Source organism: Penicillium hordei (genome assembly GCF_028827395.1).
Source record: "Penicillium hordei strain IBT 12815 chromosome Unknown utg000003l_segment0_segment0, whole genome shotgun sequence".
NCBI classification, from domain to species: Eukaryota; Fungi; Ascomycota; class Eurotiomycetes; order Eurotiales; family Aspergillaceae; genus Penicillium; species Penicillium hordei.
Window position 1 is genome coordinate 1,125,508 of NW_026623144.1, and position 19,961 is coordinate 1,145,468.

The window sequence follows — 19,961 nt, forward strand, 5'->3', positions numbered from 1 at the left end:
GGCCTTATAGGCAGTGGGGTTAATAGAATAAAGGGAGATGATCTATGATTATGGTACAGCAGTCTGGGTGTGAGTGCATTTTCTGGTGTCCGGGGGGGGGGGGGGTGGGGTATGGATGTGATTAGTACGGAGAGCTCATGATATATCAGACATTATGATTTTCTGCGAATTGGCTTGGCCGACTTGGTTATCAGTACCAGCAAGATTCCCCATGTGGCAATGAAAGCTTACAGGAAGATCATGCGGAAAAATAAAATCAATCTCGGGCGTACTTTCGCAAAACAAGCTCTCCAAGTACCAAAGATCCCGAGCTGCCCCAGAGCTGGCCAGCAATTGGATACATGTTACAGGACATGCCCCGGGACATATATAACAAAACAAGCCAGAAGACCAAATCTGCTAGAACACTATGTTCCAGCATGCTCGAGACCGATATAAGTAACAGACAACGTTAAAGGGGGGTGGGCGAAGTCTGAACCCTAACAATAGAATGGGCAAGTCGTGTTATTCCAAATAAGCATCACAAGATAGTAGATGATAGGGGGAGGGGGATGAATATATCTTACTAACCTAACCCCTAGTATCCCAATTGAATCTACCACTACGTGCAATACGCCTTAACTCCGCAGAAGTGCATATACGTCCGAGCCAGCGCTTCCACTAGAAAGGTCAGATTCCAGCAAGGATTGGTACAACGGGGCTTAGCTTTTAGCGCACTCGGCCTCGAACCGAGTTCATTTACCAACACAGCCGGGGAATGGCCCGAGCTAGTCGGGCGTGCCGCCGAGGGTGTAGCGTGCTCTCTCGCAGTGTGTATGACCAAAACGAGGCTTCGTATCGGCTCGGAGTAAGGTAGCTATGCTATGATCAGTTAGTCTAGTAGGCAGCCAAGTAATCGGGATTGTCACCCCTGAACGAGCAGGGCCCAGGTGTAAGATTGTAGAGTGTGTTTTCGCAAGAAGCGTTAATTTTGGACATATGGGAGGGGAGTCTCGATTTTGGTTTCGTTCCAAAGGAACCACCCTCGAATCGATCAATATTCCCAGCTGAGATTGGCGGATTATCTATAAGTAGAGACGTTCCCCACCGAACTTTAGGAAATATATCATTGCCACTGAATCTGGATGCGAGTCACTTTCTCTCCTGAATACAGCCTCTAATTTCCAACAACGTGCAGGCTATTTTAACCTCCTACAGTTGAAGAGCTCTCAGCCCTTTTTAAATGGCACCTACCATGTCTGAACCTTCGCTCATAGTCTTCGGGCCTCAGACAGAGCTCTCGTCTCGAGATTCCATCGACCAATTGAGGCAGGAGCTTAACCAGAATCCTCAACTATCCTATGTGTTTAATGCCGCGAAGCACGGAGCCGAATTGTGGAGACCCCTTGCCAACTTCGACCCCACCCTAAACCATATTCCAGGGGCCAAGCTGCTCGCTGAGCTCCAGGAGTGGGTTGTAGGAGACGGCCCTTTGCCCAGTTACAACTTCAACACATTTCGTCTTCCGGTTACCGTTCTTCTCGAGATCGCTCAGTATTTCCGCTACTTGAAGCATCTGAATGTGGTCAGCCCTCATCGCGTCCTCCTCGAGGGCGTTCAAACCGGTGGTATCCTGGGATTCTGTGTTGGATTCCTCAGCGCAATTGCAGTGGCTACCTCCGAGACCGAAGCTGAAATTGCCTTCACAGCTGCCTCAGTCTTTCATCTAGCTGTCATTATCGGTGCCTATGTCGACAATAACCAATTTGGTACCCAAGGGACAAAGGTAGGCTGTATTGCCGTTCGCTGGAAGGGAGATGAAGTTCATGAACAAGATATCTCTAATATTGTCAGCACTTTTCCAAAGGTATTTCCATTGCCTTTCTTGCTAAGCTGTTAAAGCTAACTTAATGGACAGGCGTATACATCATGCACCATCGAGGCCAAGTCCATTACTGTCACTGCCAGTCTTTCTGATATACCCAGCCTGACTGAACAGCTGCGAGCACATAGCTCCCATGTGACCACTGTCAATGTACAAGGAGCCTTTCACTCGGACATCCATACCGCTGCTGCGGAAAAGATCAAGAATTTTGCCGTGAACCATCCAGATCTGCAGTTGCCCAGTGTTGACAAGCTGCAAGCTCCACTCCGTTCTACCGTGGACGGTGAAATCATCACCAGCGGATCCCTCCTCCAACACGCCCTCGAGAATACTTTGCTGAAGCCGGCTGCGTGGTTCAAAACGGTGCAGGGAGCAGTTGCTCAGCTGGAAGAGGGTCACAAGACAGTTGCGTTTGCAGGATTCGGGAGTCATATTCCGGCTTCGCTTGTCAGCGGTGCGGGTCTGTATATCTTGGATCTAAATAAGTCGACTGTGTCAAATCTCAACGGATTTCATAATGGGACAAGGATAAACGGGACAACCAAGCCAGGAACCAGAGTTTCAGATGCGCAAGACTCGGTGCCCTCTGAATATCCTCCCAATTCCATTGCTATTGTCGGTATGTCTGGCAGATTCCCCGGAGCAGATTCGTTAGATGAACTTTGGGAACTGCTGCTATCTGGCAAATCAATGGCCGAACCAGCCCCCGTTGAAAGAATACAGTTACCTACAACAGGCGAGTACGCGAATACAAAATGGTGGGGCAATTTCCTTCGCGACCCTGATGCCTTCGATCATAAATTCTTCAAGAAGTCTCAGCGAGAGGCCATCGCCTGGGATCCTCAGCAACGGATCCTGCTCGAGGTTGTCTACGAAGCCCTAGAGTCCGCAGGATACTTCCGCGCCGGCGTCAAGTCAGAGCTGGATGACTACGGATGCTACATCGGTGCTGTCATGAACAACTACTACGACAACATGTCTTCCCAGCCTACAACAGCCTACGCCACCGTCGGAACTTCACGCTGCTTTATCAGCGGCTGTGTTAGTCATTTCTTCGGCTGGACTGGACCTTCCCTAACAATCGACACGGCGTGCTCATCCTCCCTCGTCGCGATTAACACCGCCTGCAGAGCAATATGGTCTGGTGAGTGCTCCCAGGCCGTGGCAGGGGGCACGAATGTGATCACCAGTCCATTCGATTATCGGAACCTCAAAGCCGCCGGGTTCCTTAGTCCTAGTGGACAGTGCAAGCCTTTTGATTCTGAGGCAGATGGGTACTGTCGTGGAGAGGGGGTTAGTGCGATTGTTCTTAAGCCGCTGGATGCTGCGTTGCAGGAGAAGGATCATATCTTCGGCGTCATTGTGGGCTCTGCAGCGAACCAGAATCTGAATTTGAGCCACATTACCGTGCCTCACTCGGGATCGCAGGTTAAGCTTTATCAGAATGTCATGAGCCAGGCTGGGGTTCACCCACACTCAGTGACGTACGTTGAGGCTCACGGAACTGGTATGTAACTCTAGAGTCTCTAATGTGGTGCTCACACTTCAGTCACGCATTTGCTGATTTGGAAACAGGCACCGGCGTGGGCGACCCAGTTGAGTGTAACAGCATTGCTGAAGCATTCGGCGGCGCTTCAAGAGATAGCATACTCCGCTTCGGCTCTATCAAGGGTAATATTGGGCACACTGAAGCTACAGCCGGTATTGCCGGGCTCGTCAAAGTCCTACTTATGATGGAGCATGGAAAGATCCCTCAGCAAGCCAGCCACAGGCAGCTAAATCCGAAAATTGCCTCATTTTCAAACGCGCGAATGGAAATCCCGCGGAGTTTGCTGCCTTGGGATGCCCCATTCTTCCTGGCTTGTGTAAACAGTTACGGTGCTGCTGGAAGTAATGCAGCTGTTATGGTTCGTCAGGGGCCATCCTCTATGATTAACCCGATTGACGATCTCGGTCATTCCCCGATTGGAACGAGATATCCTGTGTTTATTTCTGCGGGCTCTTCGAGTAGTGCTCTTGCGTACTCAGAGAAACTTTATACTTGGCTGGGAACGCTTGGATCTGAGGCCCAGATCTCTGATGTGGTGTTCAATATAGCTGATAGAGCAAACCACTCGCTCTCGCATTTCATTTCGACGAGTGTCGCCAGCATCCGCGAGCTCAAGGACAAGCTGGCTACTCTCACGGTGACAGAGGTCCTACCGGGTCCGAAACCTATAGTCCTTGTTTTTGGGGGCCAGGAAAGCGAGTCAATCGGGCTGTCTGAACGACTCTACCAGTCTTCAACGTTGCTTCGATACTACCTTGACGCTTGTAACGAGATCTTGATCTCTTCTGGCTTTGAGAGCATATACCCTGCAATATTCTCAAAGAATCCAGTTGGGAACCTGACCACTCTGCACTCTGCGCTGTTTGCCATCCAATATGCTTCTTCAAAAGCTTGGACTGACAGCGGGCTCAAGGTAAATGCAGTCGTTGGCCACAGTTTCGGCCAACTCACAGCCCTTTGCGTCTCAGGTGTGCTATCGCTCGCCGATGCTCTCAAACTTATATGTGGAAGGGCGTCAATCATGGCGAAACAGTGGGGTCCCGAACCAGGATCCATGCTCTTCCTCCAAACGGATAAGCAAACCGTTTTCAAACTTCTCAGTTCAGTCCACGGGAACGTCGAGATTGCCTGCTATAATGGACCAAACAGCCATGTCGTCGTTGGCTCTGCCAAGGAAATCGACACCCTAGAGACCTTCCTCTCAGAGAACCCGTCCTTTGGAGGAGGCTCGATTCGTACAAAAAGACTTCAGGTCACGAATGGGTTTCACTCAAGATTTACAGAGCCCTTGCTACCGCATCTTACGGCTCTATCCAGAGAATTAAACTGGCAGCAACCTAGCATACATCTTGAGCTCTGCACTGAAAGTGCGGAGAGTCCCGATCCCCGGTTACTGGCAAGTCATACAAGACGCTCGGTCTTCTTTCAGCAGGCAATTGAGAGGCTTGAAAAGAAGTTCCCTAAGAGTACATACCTCGAGGTTGGGAGAGGGTCGTCCGTGATTCAGCTTGCCAAGGGCTGTGTGGCAGAAAGCCACGAACATTTGTTCTTATCCCCTCAGCTCATGACAGCTAATGCGCTGACTTCACTGGCGGATACCACCGTTGACCTATGGAAGGCAGGTTATGCCGCACAGTACTGGCTTTTCCATCGCTCTCAAAAGCTATCACACCAATTTCTTCGCCTTCCATCATATCAGTTTGGGAAGACTCGCCACTGGCTAGGGTTCATCACTGGGAGAGGCGAGAAAGGAATAGTGTCAGAGCCTAGGTCTGAGCGTACACCTGTGACTTATGAGCTCCTTAACTTCTTGCGATTTAACGACGACAACAAGATCAGTGCGGTATTTCGTATCGCGCCTCAGAGCGATCGGTTCCAGTCCATGCTAAAGGGTCACGTTATGGGAGGTCAGTCTCTAGCACCAGCCTCATTGTACTTCGAGGTCGTTTCTCGTGCTGCGTTGTTTCTCCAGTCAGATAATTCAGTCACTACTTGGGTACCAGCTGTGCAGGACCTCGTAATGAATTCACCGATTGGCCTTGACACGAATAAGGAGCTCCTTCTGACTTTGCAACGAACGGATGATCCGCAACCTTCTTGGTCATTCTCGGTTACTACTCAACTACCTCCGAGTCAGACTGGCCGTGTCAGTGCACCATTTGAGTCATCCACTGGACGGGTGTATCTCCAAAGGCGTGATGACTCCAAAGCTGCCCAGTTGTTCAAACGCCTCGAAACTCTCACCGGGATTGGCCGCTGCGAGGCGATAATGAATCATCCGGATGCCGAAACAATGGAAGGAAAACATATCTACCGCGCTTTCAACCACATCGTGCACTACGCCGAAAACTTCCGCGGAATCAAGAAAGTCGCGTGTCTGCGTCTGGAAGCCGCTGGGAAGGTGACGATCGACGTCGACCCGAGCGATCCAGTTGACCAGCGCGTCTGCGATACCCCCATGACAGACAGCTTTATGCAATTCGCTGGATTCCTGGTGAACTACTTCAACAATGACAGTCTAGAGGATGTCCTAGTGTGTTCGAAGATCTCGCATATTGAGATCGGGGGGAACTTCGATCCGGATGCGAAGGAGTGGATCGTCTATTCTAATATGAGTCAAGGAGGGGAGAGTGATGCCTCTGCTGATGTGTATATCTTTGAGGCAAAGAGCAAGCAGATGGTTATGGCAGCTTTTGGGTTCCGGTTTTCGAAGATGTCGCAGGCATTGTTAATGAGGATGTTGAAGGGCGTGAACAGATCCGCGGCTGCTGAAACATCTAGTAAGCCTGCCAGTTATCAGAAGTCGGACACAATTTTGGCTAAGGAACTGGAGCTCCCGATCGAAGTCTCCCCGTCATCCAAGCCTTCCAAGGCTGCCAAGAAGCAGCCTAGTAAGCGAGCAGAACTCTTCCAGATCTTGCACAGTGTTACGGACGTACCTTTGGAGGATATGAAAGATGAATCGTCTCTGGAAGATCTTGGAATCGACTCTCTCATGGCTACAGAAGTCATGAACGACATTCGAGCGACTCTTGGTCTTACAATTGACCTGGCTAGCTTCCTGTTCTGCCCAGACCTCAAGAGCCTCGTGGGCTATGTTGATTCAAAGTTCAACGGCGTCGATGAGAGCCCCGAGGAATCCAGCGGCGAAGAATGGGCCCTAGTCGGTACGTCTACAGATTGCTCCACGGTGGCTACCCCAGCAGAGTTGATCGACGAAGAGCTGGCTCCAACTGAGGCAGAACGGATTCTTAAATCTGAAGAGTGTGAAAGGAGGATTCCATCCATCAATTCCGCCCGTGATTCATTTAAAGATATTCAATTCGCGTACGATCAACTCGCGGAGGGGGCATTGGCTGCCAATTTTTGGACTGAAGCGTACCCGCATCAGAGACGGCTCGTTCTTGCATATGTGGTTGAAGCATTCGCGAAGCTCGGGTGTGATCTCGCGAGACTGAGCCCTGGTGATGCTGTACCTGTGGTGCCTGCTCTGCATAGACACAAGAAGCTAGTGCTTCAGTATCACCGTGTGCTTGAGGATGGAGAATTGATCCGCGCTACGGAAGATGGCATCGTTCGAACAGATGTATCGGTCAATCTAACACCCGCTCAAGACATATATCAGCAGACGGTCGACCTCTGGCCGCAACACAAGGTCGTGACGCAGCTTGTGAAGGTTATTGGAGCAAAACTCGCTGAATGTCTCAGTGGGGATATCGATGGTCTTCAGTTGATATTCGGAGACAGAGCGAACAAGCTACTTCTGGAGGATATGTACGAGAAATGGCCTCTTCTTCAAATCCCAACATTACTCCTAGGAGAGTTTCTCAAAACCGCTTTCTCCAACTCGACTGGAGGTGGGAAATTTCGAATTCTTGAGATTGGGGCCGGAACTGGGGGTACGACGAAGCACATCATCAAGTACCTTAGAAGTCACGGGATTCCCTTCGAGTATGTCTTCACTGACATCTCAATGTCGCTAGTTTCAGCTGCGAAGAAGAAGTTCAAGGATGCCAGGGAAATGTCCTTCGAGGTTTTGGATATCGAGAAAGCCCCAAAACGTGAATATGAGAATACTTTCCATATGATCATTGCTACGAATTGTGTTCATGCAACAAGGAGCTTGAACCAATCCCTAGTGACCCTTAACAAAATGGTCCGCGAGGATGGTGCCGTTGCGCTTGTTGAGATCACACGAAACATGTTCTGGCTTGATATTGTTGTTGGATTGTTCGAGGGATGGTGGCTATTTGAAGATAACCGCACGCATGCTTTGGTGAATGAGAAACATTGGGAAAAGGAGATGAAGGCAGCTGGGTTTAAGGAAGTTCTGTGGACGGATGGAGAATCGCTCGAGTCAAAGACCGTCCGCGTGATTGCTGCTTTCAAATCACCCCCCGTCGAGACCAAAAAGCCTACGGTGAAGGCAGCTGTTGAAACAGTTGTATACAAGACTATTGGTGACACGAAGATCCATGCTGATGTGTACTACCCCCTTAACCCCGTTTCAACAGACAAAAAACTGCCAGTCGGTAAATATACACCTGATTGCTCTGACTTTTCAGGCGTACGCTGACTACTGCACAGCCCTGATGATACACGGAGGTAGCCATATCATCTTCTCCCGCAAAGACATTCGACCAGCTCAGACTCGTCTCTTGCTAGATAAGGGGTTTCTCCCGGTGAGCTTGGATCATCGGCTCTGTCCCGAAGTCAGACTTGTCGATGGACCTATGGTCGACATTTGCGATGCACTTGATTGGGCGAGAAACAAACTGCCGTATATCACACTCCCAAATGAGGGGGTCCGGATTGATGGTGAGAGAGTTGTCGTCGTGGGATGGTCGTCTGGGGGACAATTGGCAATGTCATTGGCCTGGACAGCTCCGCAAAGGGGGTTGAGGCCACCAGAGGCAATCTTGGCATTTTACTGCCCGACGAACTATGAAGATGAGTGTAAGCTAAAATTGCATCCCCTTTGAAGCAGGATCTAACCTCTCAATAGGGTGGAGAAATCCCATCCAGCCTATCGGCGCAGAAGATCGGAGAGAGAAATACGATCTGTTAGAAGCAATCCAAGATCAGCCCGTAAGTTTCCCCACTCCAGACAAACCCGATTTCCTGACTTAACCAACCGAGCAGATCACCAACTACGGTGTCGTCGGTGCCTGGGAACCACTATCGGACCCCCGCATCCGCACCGACCCTCGATGTCGCATCGTTCTGCACATCAACTGGAAAGCTCAAACACTCCCCATCATCATCGGCGGCCTCCCCAGCAAAAAGAACAGCGCAGGCTATAACATCCGCGACTGGGACGCTCTCCCGGAGCCTTCTTTAGATGAAATTGTCCGAGTCAGTCCACGCGCCCAGATCTTGCGGGGCAAATATCGTACGCCCACATTCTTCATTCATGGAACGAATGATGATTTGATCCCTTGGCAACAGTCTCAAGGTACGTATGATGCACTTCTGGACGTAGGAGTCCCTGCTGGTTTGGCTTTGGTTGAGGGGGCTCCGCATATTTGCGATCTTAGCAGTAATCCCGAGTCAGAGGGCTGGAAGGCGGCGATTCAGGGGTATGAGTTTATTAGTAACTATGTGTGAGTGGAGTGGTGGTAGTATGCCAGTCGGTATCTAGACCAAATTAGATGTAATGAGAATATTCTGTGTTTCCATGGGAGAAGAAGTCGTTTAATTTACCATTGCGTTTGCTGCGCAGCCTGATGTGTTGTTCTGATCAGCAAGGTCTTAGAAGAGAGGAGCCTACATTCGAACCCCATGACTTGTTCGCATAGTTGTTCGTATCCTTCCCTTGAAGTTTCTAGAATTCTCTGCCAATCAGCATATTGGGACTGAGTAGTTCAACCCTGGGATGTTGCGGCGATGTTAAATCCGTTCCTTAGTAGCGTGCGATACAGCCTCAATTCGCCCTCCTTCCCTATAATTCACAACAGTCTGGAAACATCGCAGTCAAGGATGTTATACGAGGCAAGTCGACTTTCCTCCCCAATTTTTTTATTACTATCTATTAAATATGATACTAGATCTAACCACATTTGAAAGGCTTTAATCTTCTCGAATCTCAGAATCGTCGGTTTCAAGCCGCCATGGTCTTGCATACCAAAACACGCATTCTCTGATACTGTGCAGCCTTTAATAAACTTGCGCGAATGTACTCCTAGCTCTCAGCTTGTCACCATACTTCCAAAGAACCAAAATTCCGAAGAAGCAGGCCCACGTTAAGCCAGCGAGGACGCTACATCCCTTGCCAATACCTAGATTGGCGAATAATGGTTGCGCGAAGTGAATAGCAGCACAAGCCACTGCGCTGCGTAGGAATGCTAGGAAAGTTGTTAGACAAGGCCTGTTTGATAACCCAGGACAAGGCTTCCAACTCACAGTTTGCAGCAAACAAACTCGCAGCATAGCGAGGATATGAGATTGGAAGATAGATGAAAATACACATCGTAATCTGGAAAAACCTTCAGCACACGGACACTCTCACAGCATATCAGTTCACCTACTACAAAGACACACGACATGTAGAGAACAATTCCAATCGTGGGAACAACCCAATTAATCCAATCACGAGATGTCCAGGCGAAAATAAGGATGCCACACGGCGCAATCAAGGCCGCAAAAACGGCAGGAAGAAGGCGATGTTCAGGAGAGCCGACTCCATTCTGGTAAGTGTACGGCTCATAGTGGAACTTGACAAGCGCCAAATATGTGCCGGCCCCGAAGAAGCAGGCGACAACAATGCACAGAAAGATGACTCCCGTGATACCCATTGAGAAGCCGTGAATCTGGGTGTAAACGATCGGGAATGATTCAAAGTATGAGTACTAAGCGCCATTTGTTAGTTCACTCTTCAATCAATCCCGATACTCTTGCTGTCCCGCGACTTACAAAAATACCGTATATAAGACCGGTGTAGACATTAATAAAGGCAATCGACGGATCTTTCAAGGTAACCAAGAAAGGTGTAGTCAAATACCCACCGAGAAGCGACAGGAAGTGAATATTGCCTTGCTTAATCTCTGAATCCGATCGAAGATTCTCGTTCCCGGTGGATTTGCGTAGGCGTTTGGCCCGTTTCAAGAGAATGAAATCGGTATTGGTTTCTGGCAGGAAAAAGAATAGAAGAACCCACGTAAAGCCACAGAGAATAAGAAGCTCATACATAGACCACCTCCAGGATTTCAGGGGCACTGAGAACCCAGATAAAAGCGGACCTAAGGCGGGTCCTGCTAGAGTTGCACATCCCCAGAAAGTAAGACCATAAGGTATTTTTGGGAAAGAAAGGATATCAGCAGCCGAGGCGCCTCCCGTTGCCAGCACCGGGCCACCCAATAGTCCCTGAATCAATCGCAAGACAATCAATCCTGCGAAGTTCGACACGCGAGAGGTCACGGCGGTGATAACTATGAAGAGCGTAAACGAAACGAAGTACGGGATATTCCGTCCAACTGCCGGTATTTCCGACAAAGGGCTGAAAAATAATGGCCCAATACCCTAGGAACACACGTATAAGTTTGAAAATATCTGCCGAGGACGGGGGTATACTTACATATCCTAAAACATACATCGAGAGTGCCAAAGACGCTTCTTGAACGTTCACTCCGAATACCTCCACGAAGGTTGGCTGAGCTGGAGTGATGATTGCGGATCCACAGTATACTATATCTAGTCAATATAAAAACAAAATCTTACGAAATCCCTCGTCAACTGACCGGAAAAGGTAAGAAGGCAGATCTGCGAAAAAGTAACAGTCTTTTTTGCGACTGACCACGTCTGCGGGTTTTCAGGATCGGTTTCGCTATACCAACCGACAATCTGGTGATTAGACTTTGACTGGCCTGGCGACGACACAGGTTCGGCCTTCTCCACATCGGCATCCGTGTCTGTAGAGCTGCTGTTCGCTTGAGGTACTTCAACTGGTGTTTCTTCCGGCGCTTGATACTGGAATCCAGCCTTCTCATCGGGGTAAAGGAAGACCCGGGGACCGAGAACTAATCGACAGATTTGGCCGAACGGCGCATCGCGAACGCTGAACGCTGACATGGTCTTGAATCAAAATTTAAGACGCTTCAATAAGTACCTTTCAGCTCCGGGTTGGTAATAGAGTGAGAACAAGTTTCTATGACACTTTCTAGCTTGTGTTCAACATAAAATATACTGCGCATTTCCTCCATCACTACATCTTTATATCCGTTTCTCGGTGTTGCAGCCGAAAGGGACTCATTTCTTTGTCTTCAAGAATAAGCTAAATTAAAAGGAGCATCGATCTTCCCGAGCTCCATTTGTGTCGGTAAGCCACTCCGAAAGTGTAGGCGCGATCCTATTGGCTGCGAATCTTCGACGTGCTCGGCCCCCACTTGAAGTTACATATCATCTCGACCGAGCCCCCGAGATCCCTGTCTAGCCCTTTTAGTGGATCTCCGGCCAATGTTTTCGGCTAATGATGTCTAGATCTCGGTCTCTTCTGTATGGACTTACCCTTCAGAACAGGGATCGCGGTTCGGGATGTCGGAAATACTAACTCACTCGCTGTGTTACCGTCTCGGACCTAATGGAATGTGCAGGCAGGGCGGGCTCTCTTTGTACTATGGATGTTACTCTTAAAGTGGTTGACTATATCAAGACGCCTAGCTTATCCCGTCATCTCCAGTCTCGATCTGCCACCGAAGCCTGAAAATTCCCCCAAGCACTGTTTTTCCGCGTATGAGAGAACAACACATCCAGACTACATGAACAGGACGATTTTGCTTTAGCCCTTGTCCTTGCTCGAGGGTCGCCAGGTATAGTAACTGAAGTGTATCCCATATGTGCGAATTTTCGATTGCGGTGTTCTGATCGGGAGCTTTTAGGGATGCTACACGACGTAGTCTCCGCCACAAGCTGAGCATCTTGGTTACAAACTTTCAGGTGTTATCAAACATATAGTTCACATTCACCACGCACTGGATCGAAGATTTTATCAATTTCTTTCGGAGCTTCCTTTTTTTCCACCATATCTTGGCTGCTTTCGGTCTTTAAGTTAATCAATTACAGTTCTTATGGAGAGTAGGTAGGATGACGAAGTAATGAGCGGCACTATCGGATTTGGAACGTGAGTGCTCCATGCCAAATAGAGCTATAACCTTGGAACCCATCTTCTGATCGAATAGACGTATCATAGAGGGATCAATCAGCCTTCAAGGCACAACATGCAGCTATCTTTTTTCGCACCATCATGTGAAGTCATACGCTGAGCCCGGACAGGTATGGACCCTGATCTGCACCAGCCTTAATCACAACAGTTATTATAGTAATCTAGGGAAGGTCGGTTATACATTCTGAGGGGATACAAGATGAAGTCCATAGAGCAGGGATTGATTTCAATGATGCGGCTTGGGTCCCAATCTGCATCTAGATTAGGTATTAACTCGTCTACTTCCAGCTGTGACCTTTTACTACTCTAGTTCATCTACAAACGTTCCGTATTGGCATATTCACCCAATGTGCAGCAGAATACAAAGTCCGCCATGAAACACCGTCGGTCATGCCTAGTGTGCTCTCAGGCCTTGCCATCAGAAAGCGACACGACGGCCCATTTCCCGCCCCAAGCCCACTTACGAGACTCAGAGCCGCCGCCTCCAGGCACTGCGCGGAGCTTCTCGTCCTCGCCAGCGGGGAGACCAACAACGGGATCAGCCTTGCAAGTACGGAAGGCTAGAACACGGATCCCGGACTTGGGGCCAAGCGGGCCGATGGCTTCTGTGAAAGGAGTGGTGGGATCCCATTGGGCCTGGGTATTGTTAGCAAGAACCCCAAAGCAAAAGAAACGCAAAGAACGCCGGACTTACATCATTGACCAACTTCCGATAGTTCAGGTCGCCCTTAAACAGAACAAGCTCGCTCTCCTTCAAATCTTCAAATAACTCCGGTGCCACAGATGGCATGCGCCAGAAACCACCTTGGGTGGTCCAGAAAGCGTGCGGGCGCAGGATCAGCTTACCATCCTGGTGGAACTGGCTCCACTGCTCAAAGAGGAATTGCACATTGGAAACTTCCTTCTCGGAAAGAGGGGGGAATGTCTTGCCCGAGTCATCAGCCGCTGTGTAAAAGGCCTGCGGGTCGACCATGCAGTTGAGCAGATCGGAGAAATCTTTCGGCGTGACATCTGACACGAACCACGGCATGCGCTTGGGGTGAAGCACGACGCTAGTCGCCAGTCCGACAGACAGCAAGTATCCAGCGAGAATTAGGTCAACGAATAACTCAAATCCGGAGTTGTCTAGGACAATGTCGACGCGGCGCTCGCCGTCCTTCTTCTCTCTCCGCGCCTTTTGCATCGCCTCGAAAGCAGCATCGAGGTCGTTGACAATGATATTCTTCTGCGACGCCTTGCGCGCCTCGGAGCCCTGTAGTTTCTGGATGTCTTCGTAGGTGAGAGATGTGAGAAGTGACAGATCGGTGGCATTACCCCACAAGCAGATCTCGCACATCTCGGAGAAGAGAAGCCTCTCTGCCTGCTCGACCTCTTCGGGCGACTTGTTTTCCCTTGCTTTTCCCGAATCTGCCTCTATCGCTAATTCACGGTATCTTGCCGCGAGCTCTATTACAGCGGGACGGGACGACTTGAATGTATCCATCTTCTGGCGGGCGAATACGTCATAGCCCTTCCAATGCTTGGACAGCGCGAAGAGGGTTTCCATGCGGCGGTCTATGATGGTCATTTAGTCAGTATTGCGGTATTTTATCTCATTTCCTGTTGAATTAGGACTTTGTGCTTACAGAGGTAACACTCTGAATAGAGCCAGGCCACATCGTGCCATTGGGGGTTTCCGCGCTCCTCAAGCTCCTTGTTATACGAGGCGATATCTGGGTGTCCATCGTCATCCAGGGGACTAATCGCAATAGACATATTAGATGAAGCTCTTGTAGTTCTGGCGTAGACGATGAAAGGACTCACGTAAGTTGTCGGTTATGTTGAAGTTCATACTTCAACTTGGCCAAGTTGGCAATGATGCTCTTGCCTTCATTTGCCTTCTCATCATCATTGACACCTACAACGGTGCGGTGAAGGTCATCGATGGCGCCAGTCTAGAGTCGTCATACATATTCAGCAATTGATCCCCGGGCTATCGATTGTCTGCTGCAAACTCACGATGATGACAGGCCACCGCTCATTGGCCGAGATCGAGGCGAAGCTCGAGTTGTCGGAGGTGAGGTACTGGGCTGCTCAGGTTAGTCCATTGGGTTTTATGGCCAAGCAAGAATACTTACGGGTCTTAGGGTCGAATTCCATGACTGCTATGCAAGATGTATCTAGACCGAGGGCAAAAAGAAGTCAAGGTGGCAGAATCGAGGGGACAGCGCGGGGCAAAAGCGGTGTGAAGTATAAAGTTGGCGACGTCAGAGCTACTCAGAGTTACTCGGAATACATCACTCATGCACATAAATACATTTGAAAAATCAATTCTAGGTAGATCTCTTAGGCAACGCCGCGCTTGAAAATCAAATATGCCCTCACATGCCCGAAAGAATAGAGTTATTCGCGTAGGCCTGGGACAGTTAGCGGGGGGAACTTGATTATGTAGATGATTGAAGGTCATAAATCTTACCATCGGCTTGATATCGGGGTGTGGCACTGCCTCGAAGACTTCATATGCAAGCTTGAGTTCAGGGCCGATGTTGATATAAGCACCCTTATTTTCAGTCGAGTCGCAGTACTTGGGGGCGGAAAAGACAGTGATGCAACGACCATCGTGTTCGACCTCGTAACCGCCCATCCGCACCTCGTGGGAGCGAATGATAGCCTCCAGGCCGTTGTTTTCACAGAAGCGCTTGGTCACATCAGGGCCAAATTGGAGACCGACACCGCGCTTGCTGGGACCGCGACCAACCTCGGTCTGCGGGTCTGTCCAGAGCATCTCCATCATCAGGCCCGCTTGGCCAGGCTGCCGTTGGTTGTGGCGGTTGAGCTTGCGGATATCATCCAACTTGATCTTGTCATCGGAGAAGAGACCACCGTGCAGGACAAGGTACTTGTCACCAATCAAGGTGGCCAGTGGCAGGGCCGAGAAGGACTCGGAGAACACCTTGAAGACCCGCTCGTTATATTTAGCCTTGCACTCGCCTTCGAAGCCGTAAACCTTATTCATATCATCCGTCTCGTGGTTTCCACGGTTAAGGAAAAGACCGTTGGGACGCAACCACTTGTATGCATATAGCAGCAATGCAATTTCACAGGACCAGGAGCCACGGTCAACAAAGTCGCCGTTGAAGAGGTAGGCGTGGGTATCGGAGGGGGCACCGTTTCGTCGGAAAATCTCGAGCAAATCGAAGTATTGGCCTATTCAATCAGCAACTGTTCCATTCACCCATCATGGACAATACATACCGTGCGTATCACCGCAGACTGTCAGCTTCTTGCCCGATTCCACGCCAATTTCCACCATAGTAGGCTCGTTGTATACCAGATCCTTGACAGCCTTGATGATCTGGAAGACATATTTGCGATGGATCTTCTTTCCATCTTTAAAGCGCTGAATCATATCATCGATAAACTCCTGCGACATTTCCTCGCCAAGGCGCACACCATCATAACCGTCCTCAACATTGATAGCATCAATGTCCAAATCCGCAAAAGCAGAAGGCGGGTCTGCGATCTCAATGGCCCGCTCGAACTCTCTGCGGCGCACGAGCTTCTCACACTCGGCGGCCTTCAATTTGGCATTCTGGTTGCCCGGTTCGAGTTTAACCACGGTCTTGAAGTCTTTCAGGGCCTCCTTGTAGCTTAGAATGGCGGTGTTGGCGAGGGCACGTCTCCAGTAAGCCTGTGATAAGAATGGATTTAGCATATATCTCCACCACTCCTCGATCTACAGGCACAAGTTCTTGCCAGCTAAAAATGCCGACTAACCTTCACATAGTTGGCATCTAATTCGATTGCCTTGGTAGCGTCCGCAATAGCAAAGCCGAAGGCTTCAAGCTTAATTTGAGCCTGTGACACCAAACAAAAGATGACCGTTAGCTATGCCGATCGTAATGAACGTGCACGCGACTCTTGGGAATGTGCCACCATGATCGTCGGGAACACACCTGGGCCCGGTTGCAGAAAAAGGAAGAATCCTTGTCAAATTTGGCAATAGCCTGGTTATAAAAATCGACTGCGACAGGCCAGTCGTGCTGAGCAAAGGCCTTGTTGCCCTGCACCTTAAGGGCCGTGGCCACTTCTTGGTCGGTAGCCATTTGGGCGGAGAGAAAACGCGAGGGGCACGAGACGGCGATTATCGGTGCGAAACAAGGGCGCGGAGGAAAAGGTGACGATTATACGGTTCGGGGGAGAAAGACACCAAAGTCAAAAAAAGAATAAAACTCCTCCAAATCCCTTATAGACTAAGATAGAAGGAAAAGAAGAAGAAGAAGAAAGCGTGGTAAAAAAAAAAGATGGGAGAGAGAAAAGAGAGTCTTGTTCCTGCTTCTCCCATATTCTTTTTCCCCAATCGCAACGGGTCTTGGCATCGATCCAGACTTGACGGCTAACTCCCATTCATAGCTTTCTTTCTCTCTTCGCATCACTCAAATCTCCTCCACATGTCTTTCTACGCCCCTCCAAACCAGCAGCGCACGCTGCGCGCCTGCATGGTCTGCTCTGTTGTCCAAATTCACAATGTAAGAGCGACTCCCCCGTCTCCGTTCCGCGGGCGGCTCTAACGACCCCGATTTCTCCAGAAATTCATGCGTGAAGGCTGCCCAAATTGCGAGAGCACCCTCCAACTCCGTGGAAACAATGATGCTATTCAAGAATGCACGTCACAGGTCTTCGAAGGCCTGATCGCTGTTCGGGATCCCGCTGCGAGCTGGGTCGCTCGTTGGCAGCGGTTGGATAACTACGTGCCGGGCACATATGCGACTAAGGTCACAGGGACAGTGAGTGCATACTTAATTACTGGGGAGATGGGACTTTTATCAGACACAGAATGGCTAATTGTGCCTTTCCCATTGACAGCTTCCGGAATACATTATCAACAGTCTAGAGGACTCTGGCATTAAATATGTCCCGTAAGTGTTCCTCAATCTCATTCCACTATTTCCGAGATATCTCCGTCATAATACTAATGGTTACTTATTCCAGGCGAGACGGAAGCACTGGCGAGGAAGACGCATGAAGCAGCTACCCTCAAGTCTTTAACGCTACACGAACCCACCCTTGCCCATACAGTCTTAGTTCTGGATACCCCTGCGGCGCACACACCATTGATTCGATCAAGACATGCAACATGAGGGTGGTTTCGACAATTTTGCTGGTCGTTCGGAGTTTCGGATGGGAAGCATTACCTACTTTTCTTCATATTATTTATTGGATGACAAGGGCATACAGAGAATATTTAGATTACTTCTTAAGGGCTTATAGTTCCAATTTCTTCGGCTGGGGACATAAAGATAAGGAAGCGGCTTGCAGAGTAAATGTCCCTACTCCGGTCCAATGATTCGGTTTGAGTCATGAGCACAATGTCCAGGAATATGCATAGCATTTTTGTGTTGACATAAAGTCGTGGCAGAAAATGGAGAAAGGTGAACTCTCCAGGGGAAAAAAGAAAAAACCAAAGAGAAAAACAAACAGAAAACGCTAATAAGCCAATTGGAAAACGCCCCGGCACATCTAAAGGTCCTTGCCGGCATTTGTTTAGAGGTTCTGGACGATCTGCTCGATCTTCTCGAGGAGGATGTCGGCTGTAGGAGATACGTCAGTAAATAGCTCTTGTGCATAAGAAGAGAGAAATTTAACATACCGTGGTGCTTCTGGAAGACCAGCATAGGGCGCAGACGGATAGCAGAGGGGCCACTGCCACCGATGTTGACACCGAAGGACTTGGCCTTGGCGATGAATTGGTCACGCTTGGGGGTGTCCCAAGCGATGAAGGTACCCTGGTTCTTACCACGGAGGTTCTGGAAGTGCTCTGGGTACTTCTCGGAGAGACGGGCGAGGCCACCATAGAGGTAGTCACCGGTGATGCGAGTGTTCTCGACGAGGCCGAGACGCTCGATCTCCTCAATGATTCCGCGGTACACCAAGGCGCGGGCTGGGTCTCCCATCCAGGTGTTGAACTGGCGGTAGGGCTTGTTGGGGCGGAGAGCGGGGTTGCCGAAGTAGTATCCGGCAGTCTGGGCCTTCTTGGAGAAGGTGACCATGTCGGGGGGAGAGGACAGGTTCCAGTGATCGTGGGCCCAGAACTTACCGGTGGCACCAACACCGGTCTGCACCTCGTCGACGATGAAGAGGACGTTGGTACGCTTGGTGATGTCGCGGAGACCCTGGAAGAAGGCAGGCGAGGCGTGGTTGTCACCACCCTCGGACTGGATGGGCTCGACCATCACGGCAGCGACGGGGTTGTGGAACTCCTTAATGAGGCGCTCAACCTCAGCCAAGCAGCGCTGCTCCTCGGCGGCGTTCTCTTGGACGTGGTCCTCCAGCGGGTACTTCAGCTGGGGGAAGGAGGCCTGGGGCCAGTCAAATGCGGGGATATCCAGCTTGTGGATGGCCTTGCTGCGGGTGGTGGACAGGGAGCCGAAGAGACGACCGTGGAAGGCAGACTTGAAGGAGAGAATAGACAGCTGGGGCGAGCCGGGACCCTGGTTGTTCATGGTGGAGAGCAGCTCCTCCTCGGTGAACTCAACCTCGGGGCCACCACGCTGCAGCTGGCGGTAGTACATGAAGGCCGCCTTGTAGGCAGTTTCATTGGCATCGGAGCCAGCCATGGCAGTGAAAACCTGGTCCAAGCCCTTCGGGGCAGCACGGAGGGCGCCAGTCTTGAGAATGTGAGCCCAATCCGAGGAGGGGAAGTTACCCAGGGCCGGGCGGTTAATCAGGGCGCAGGCCATCTCGGGGGAGGCGGCAACCTTCTGGAGGTGGGGGTTGTTGTATCCAACGGGAATGGAAGCAATCTGAGCATACCTACTGGGGTCAGCTTCTTTTCTTCCAATTGACTTGTGGCTGGCGACTTACACATCAAGAAGCTTGTTTCCATCAAGATCAGCGATGCTAGAGGCGGGGTTAGTTGAGTCTTGATGGTGGGTTGAGATCTGTCATACTAGTTTCCAACGGACTGGTTGTAGTCAGTCAACATGTTCAAGCTGCGAACATCGAAGACCTCGTCGAGCTCGGTGGCAGCTGCCTGGTTCTTAGGTCCGGGGATTGGCCCCGAGACGGAGGGCGCGGTAGGCTCATTGGGGAAGTAAGGCTTCTCCGCTGCACGCAGACCGGCAGTGGTAGAGAGAGCGCGAGCTGCCGGGAGGCGAGCTGCAGAGCGCAACCGTGTGCTGGCACGGAAGACCGAGGACATTATGATTTTGATGTGAAGGGGTGGAAGGGGCAAGATAAGTGGTGCGGGGATAGAATAGCGGGTCTAGAGCTATCCGATGTAAGAAAAATGGACCTTGATCAATCAATATGGTCAGGTGGAAGAGAGCAACAGATGTGGGACGGATGAAAGAGAGATGAAATAAAATAGAAGACCAACAGGCGCAGGGAGGTTTTATACCAGATGCAGTTGG

At 50.2% G+C, this 19,961-nt stretch overlaps 6 protein-coding genes across 6 annotated transcripts; 2 read left to right on the forward strand and 4 right to left on the reverse strand.

The window, feature by feature from the left end:
- Positions 1-1,222: 1,222 nt before the first annotated feature.
- Positions 1,223-9,020, forward strand: N7537_005663 (Acyl transferase/acyl hydrolase/lysophospholipase; the record flags this gene model as incomplete). The annotated part of the gene is made up of 6 exons (XM_056896720.1): positions 1,223-1,846; positions 1,898-3,371; positions 3,440-7,945; positions 8,001-8,369; positions 8,419-8,501; positions 8,556-9,020. 6 exons carry the CDS (start codon positions 1,223-1,225, stop codon positions 9,018-9,020), a joined length of 7,521 nt encoding a protein of 2,506 aa, XP_056752505.1.
- A 549-nt stretch (positions 9,021-9,569) lies between these two features.
- Positions 9,570-11,480, reverse strand: N7537_005664 (MFS transporter; the record flags this gene model as incomplete). Its single annotated transcript, XM_056896721.1, has 6 exons — positions 9,570-9,757; positions 9,816-9,888; positions 9,941-10,261; positions 10,326-10,931; positions 10,987-11,096; positions 11,150-11,480. The coding sequence occupies 6 exons, from the start codon at positions 11,478-11,480 to the stop codon at positions 9,570-9,572; spliced, it is 1,629 nt and encodes a 542-aa protein (XP_056752506.1).
- Positions 11,481-12,975: 1,495 nt separating this feature from the next.
- On the reverse strand, positions 12,976-14,709 carry N7537_005665 (damage-control phosphatase ARMT1 family protein; the record flags this gene model as incomplete). The annotated part of the gene is made up of 6 exons (XM_056896722.1): positions 12,976-13,206; positions 13,265-14,124; positions 14,196-14,308; positions 14,374-14,504; positions 14,569-14,639; positions 14,688-14,709. 6 exons carry the CDS (start codon positions 14,707-14,709, stop codon positions 12,976-12,978), a joined length of 1,428 nt encoding a protein of 475 aa, XP_056752507.1.
- Positions 14,710-14,930: 221 nt separating this feature from the next.
- On the reverse strand, positions 14,931-16,655 carry ppt1 (protein serine/threonine phosphatase PPT1; the record flags this gene model as incomplete). The annotated part of the gene is made up of 5 exons (XM_056896723.1): positions 14,931-14,966; positions 15,026-15,756; positions 15,805-16,240; positions 16,327-16,407; positions 16,506-16,655. 5 exons carry the CDS (start codon positions 16,653-16,655, stop codon positions 14,931-14,933), a joined length of 1,434 nt encoding a protein of 477 aa, XP_056752508.1.
- Positions 16,656-17,000: 345 nt separating this feature from the next.
- spt4 (transcription elongation factor SPT4) lies at positions 17,001-17,575 on the forward strand (the record flags this gene model as incomplete). The annotated part of the gene is made up of 4 exons (XM_056896724.1): positions 17,001-17,078; positions 17,139-17,336; positions 17,416-17,468; positions 17,542-17,575. The coding sequence occupies 4 exons, from the start codon at positions 17,001-17,003 to the stop codon at positions 17,573-17,575; spliced, it is 363 nt and encodes a 120-aa protein (XP_056752509.1).
- Positions 17,576-18,093: 518 nt separating this feature from the next.
- gatA (4-aminobutyrate transaminase gatA) lies at positions 18,094-19,750 on the reverse strand (the record flags this gene model as incomplete). The annotated part of the gene is made up of 4 exons (XM_056896725.1): positions 18,094-18,140; positions 18,200-19,362; positions 19,414-19,449; positions 19,500-19,750. 4 exons carry the CDS (start codon positions 19,748-19,750, stop codon positions 18,094-18,096), a joined length of 1,497 nt encoding a protein of 498 aa, XP_056752510.1.
- Between the last annotated feature and the right edge of the window lie 211 nt (positions 19,751-19,961).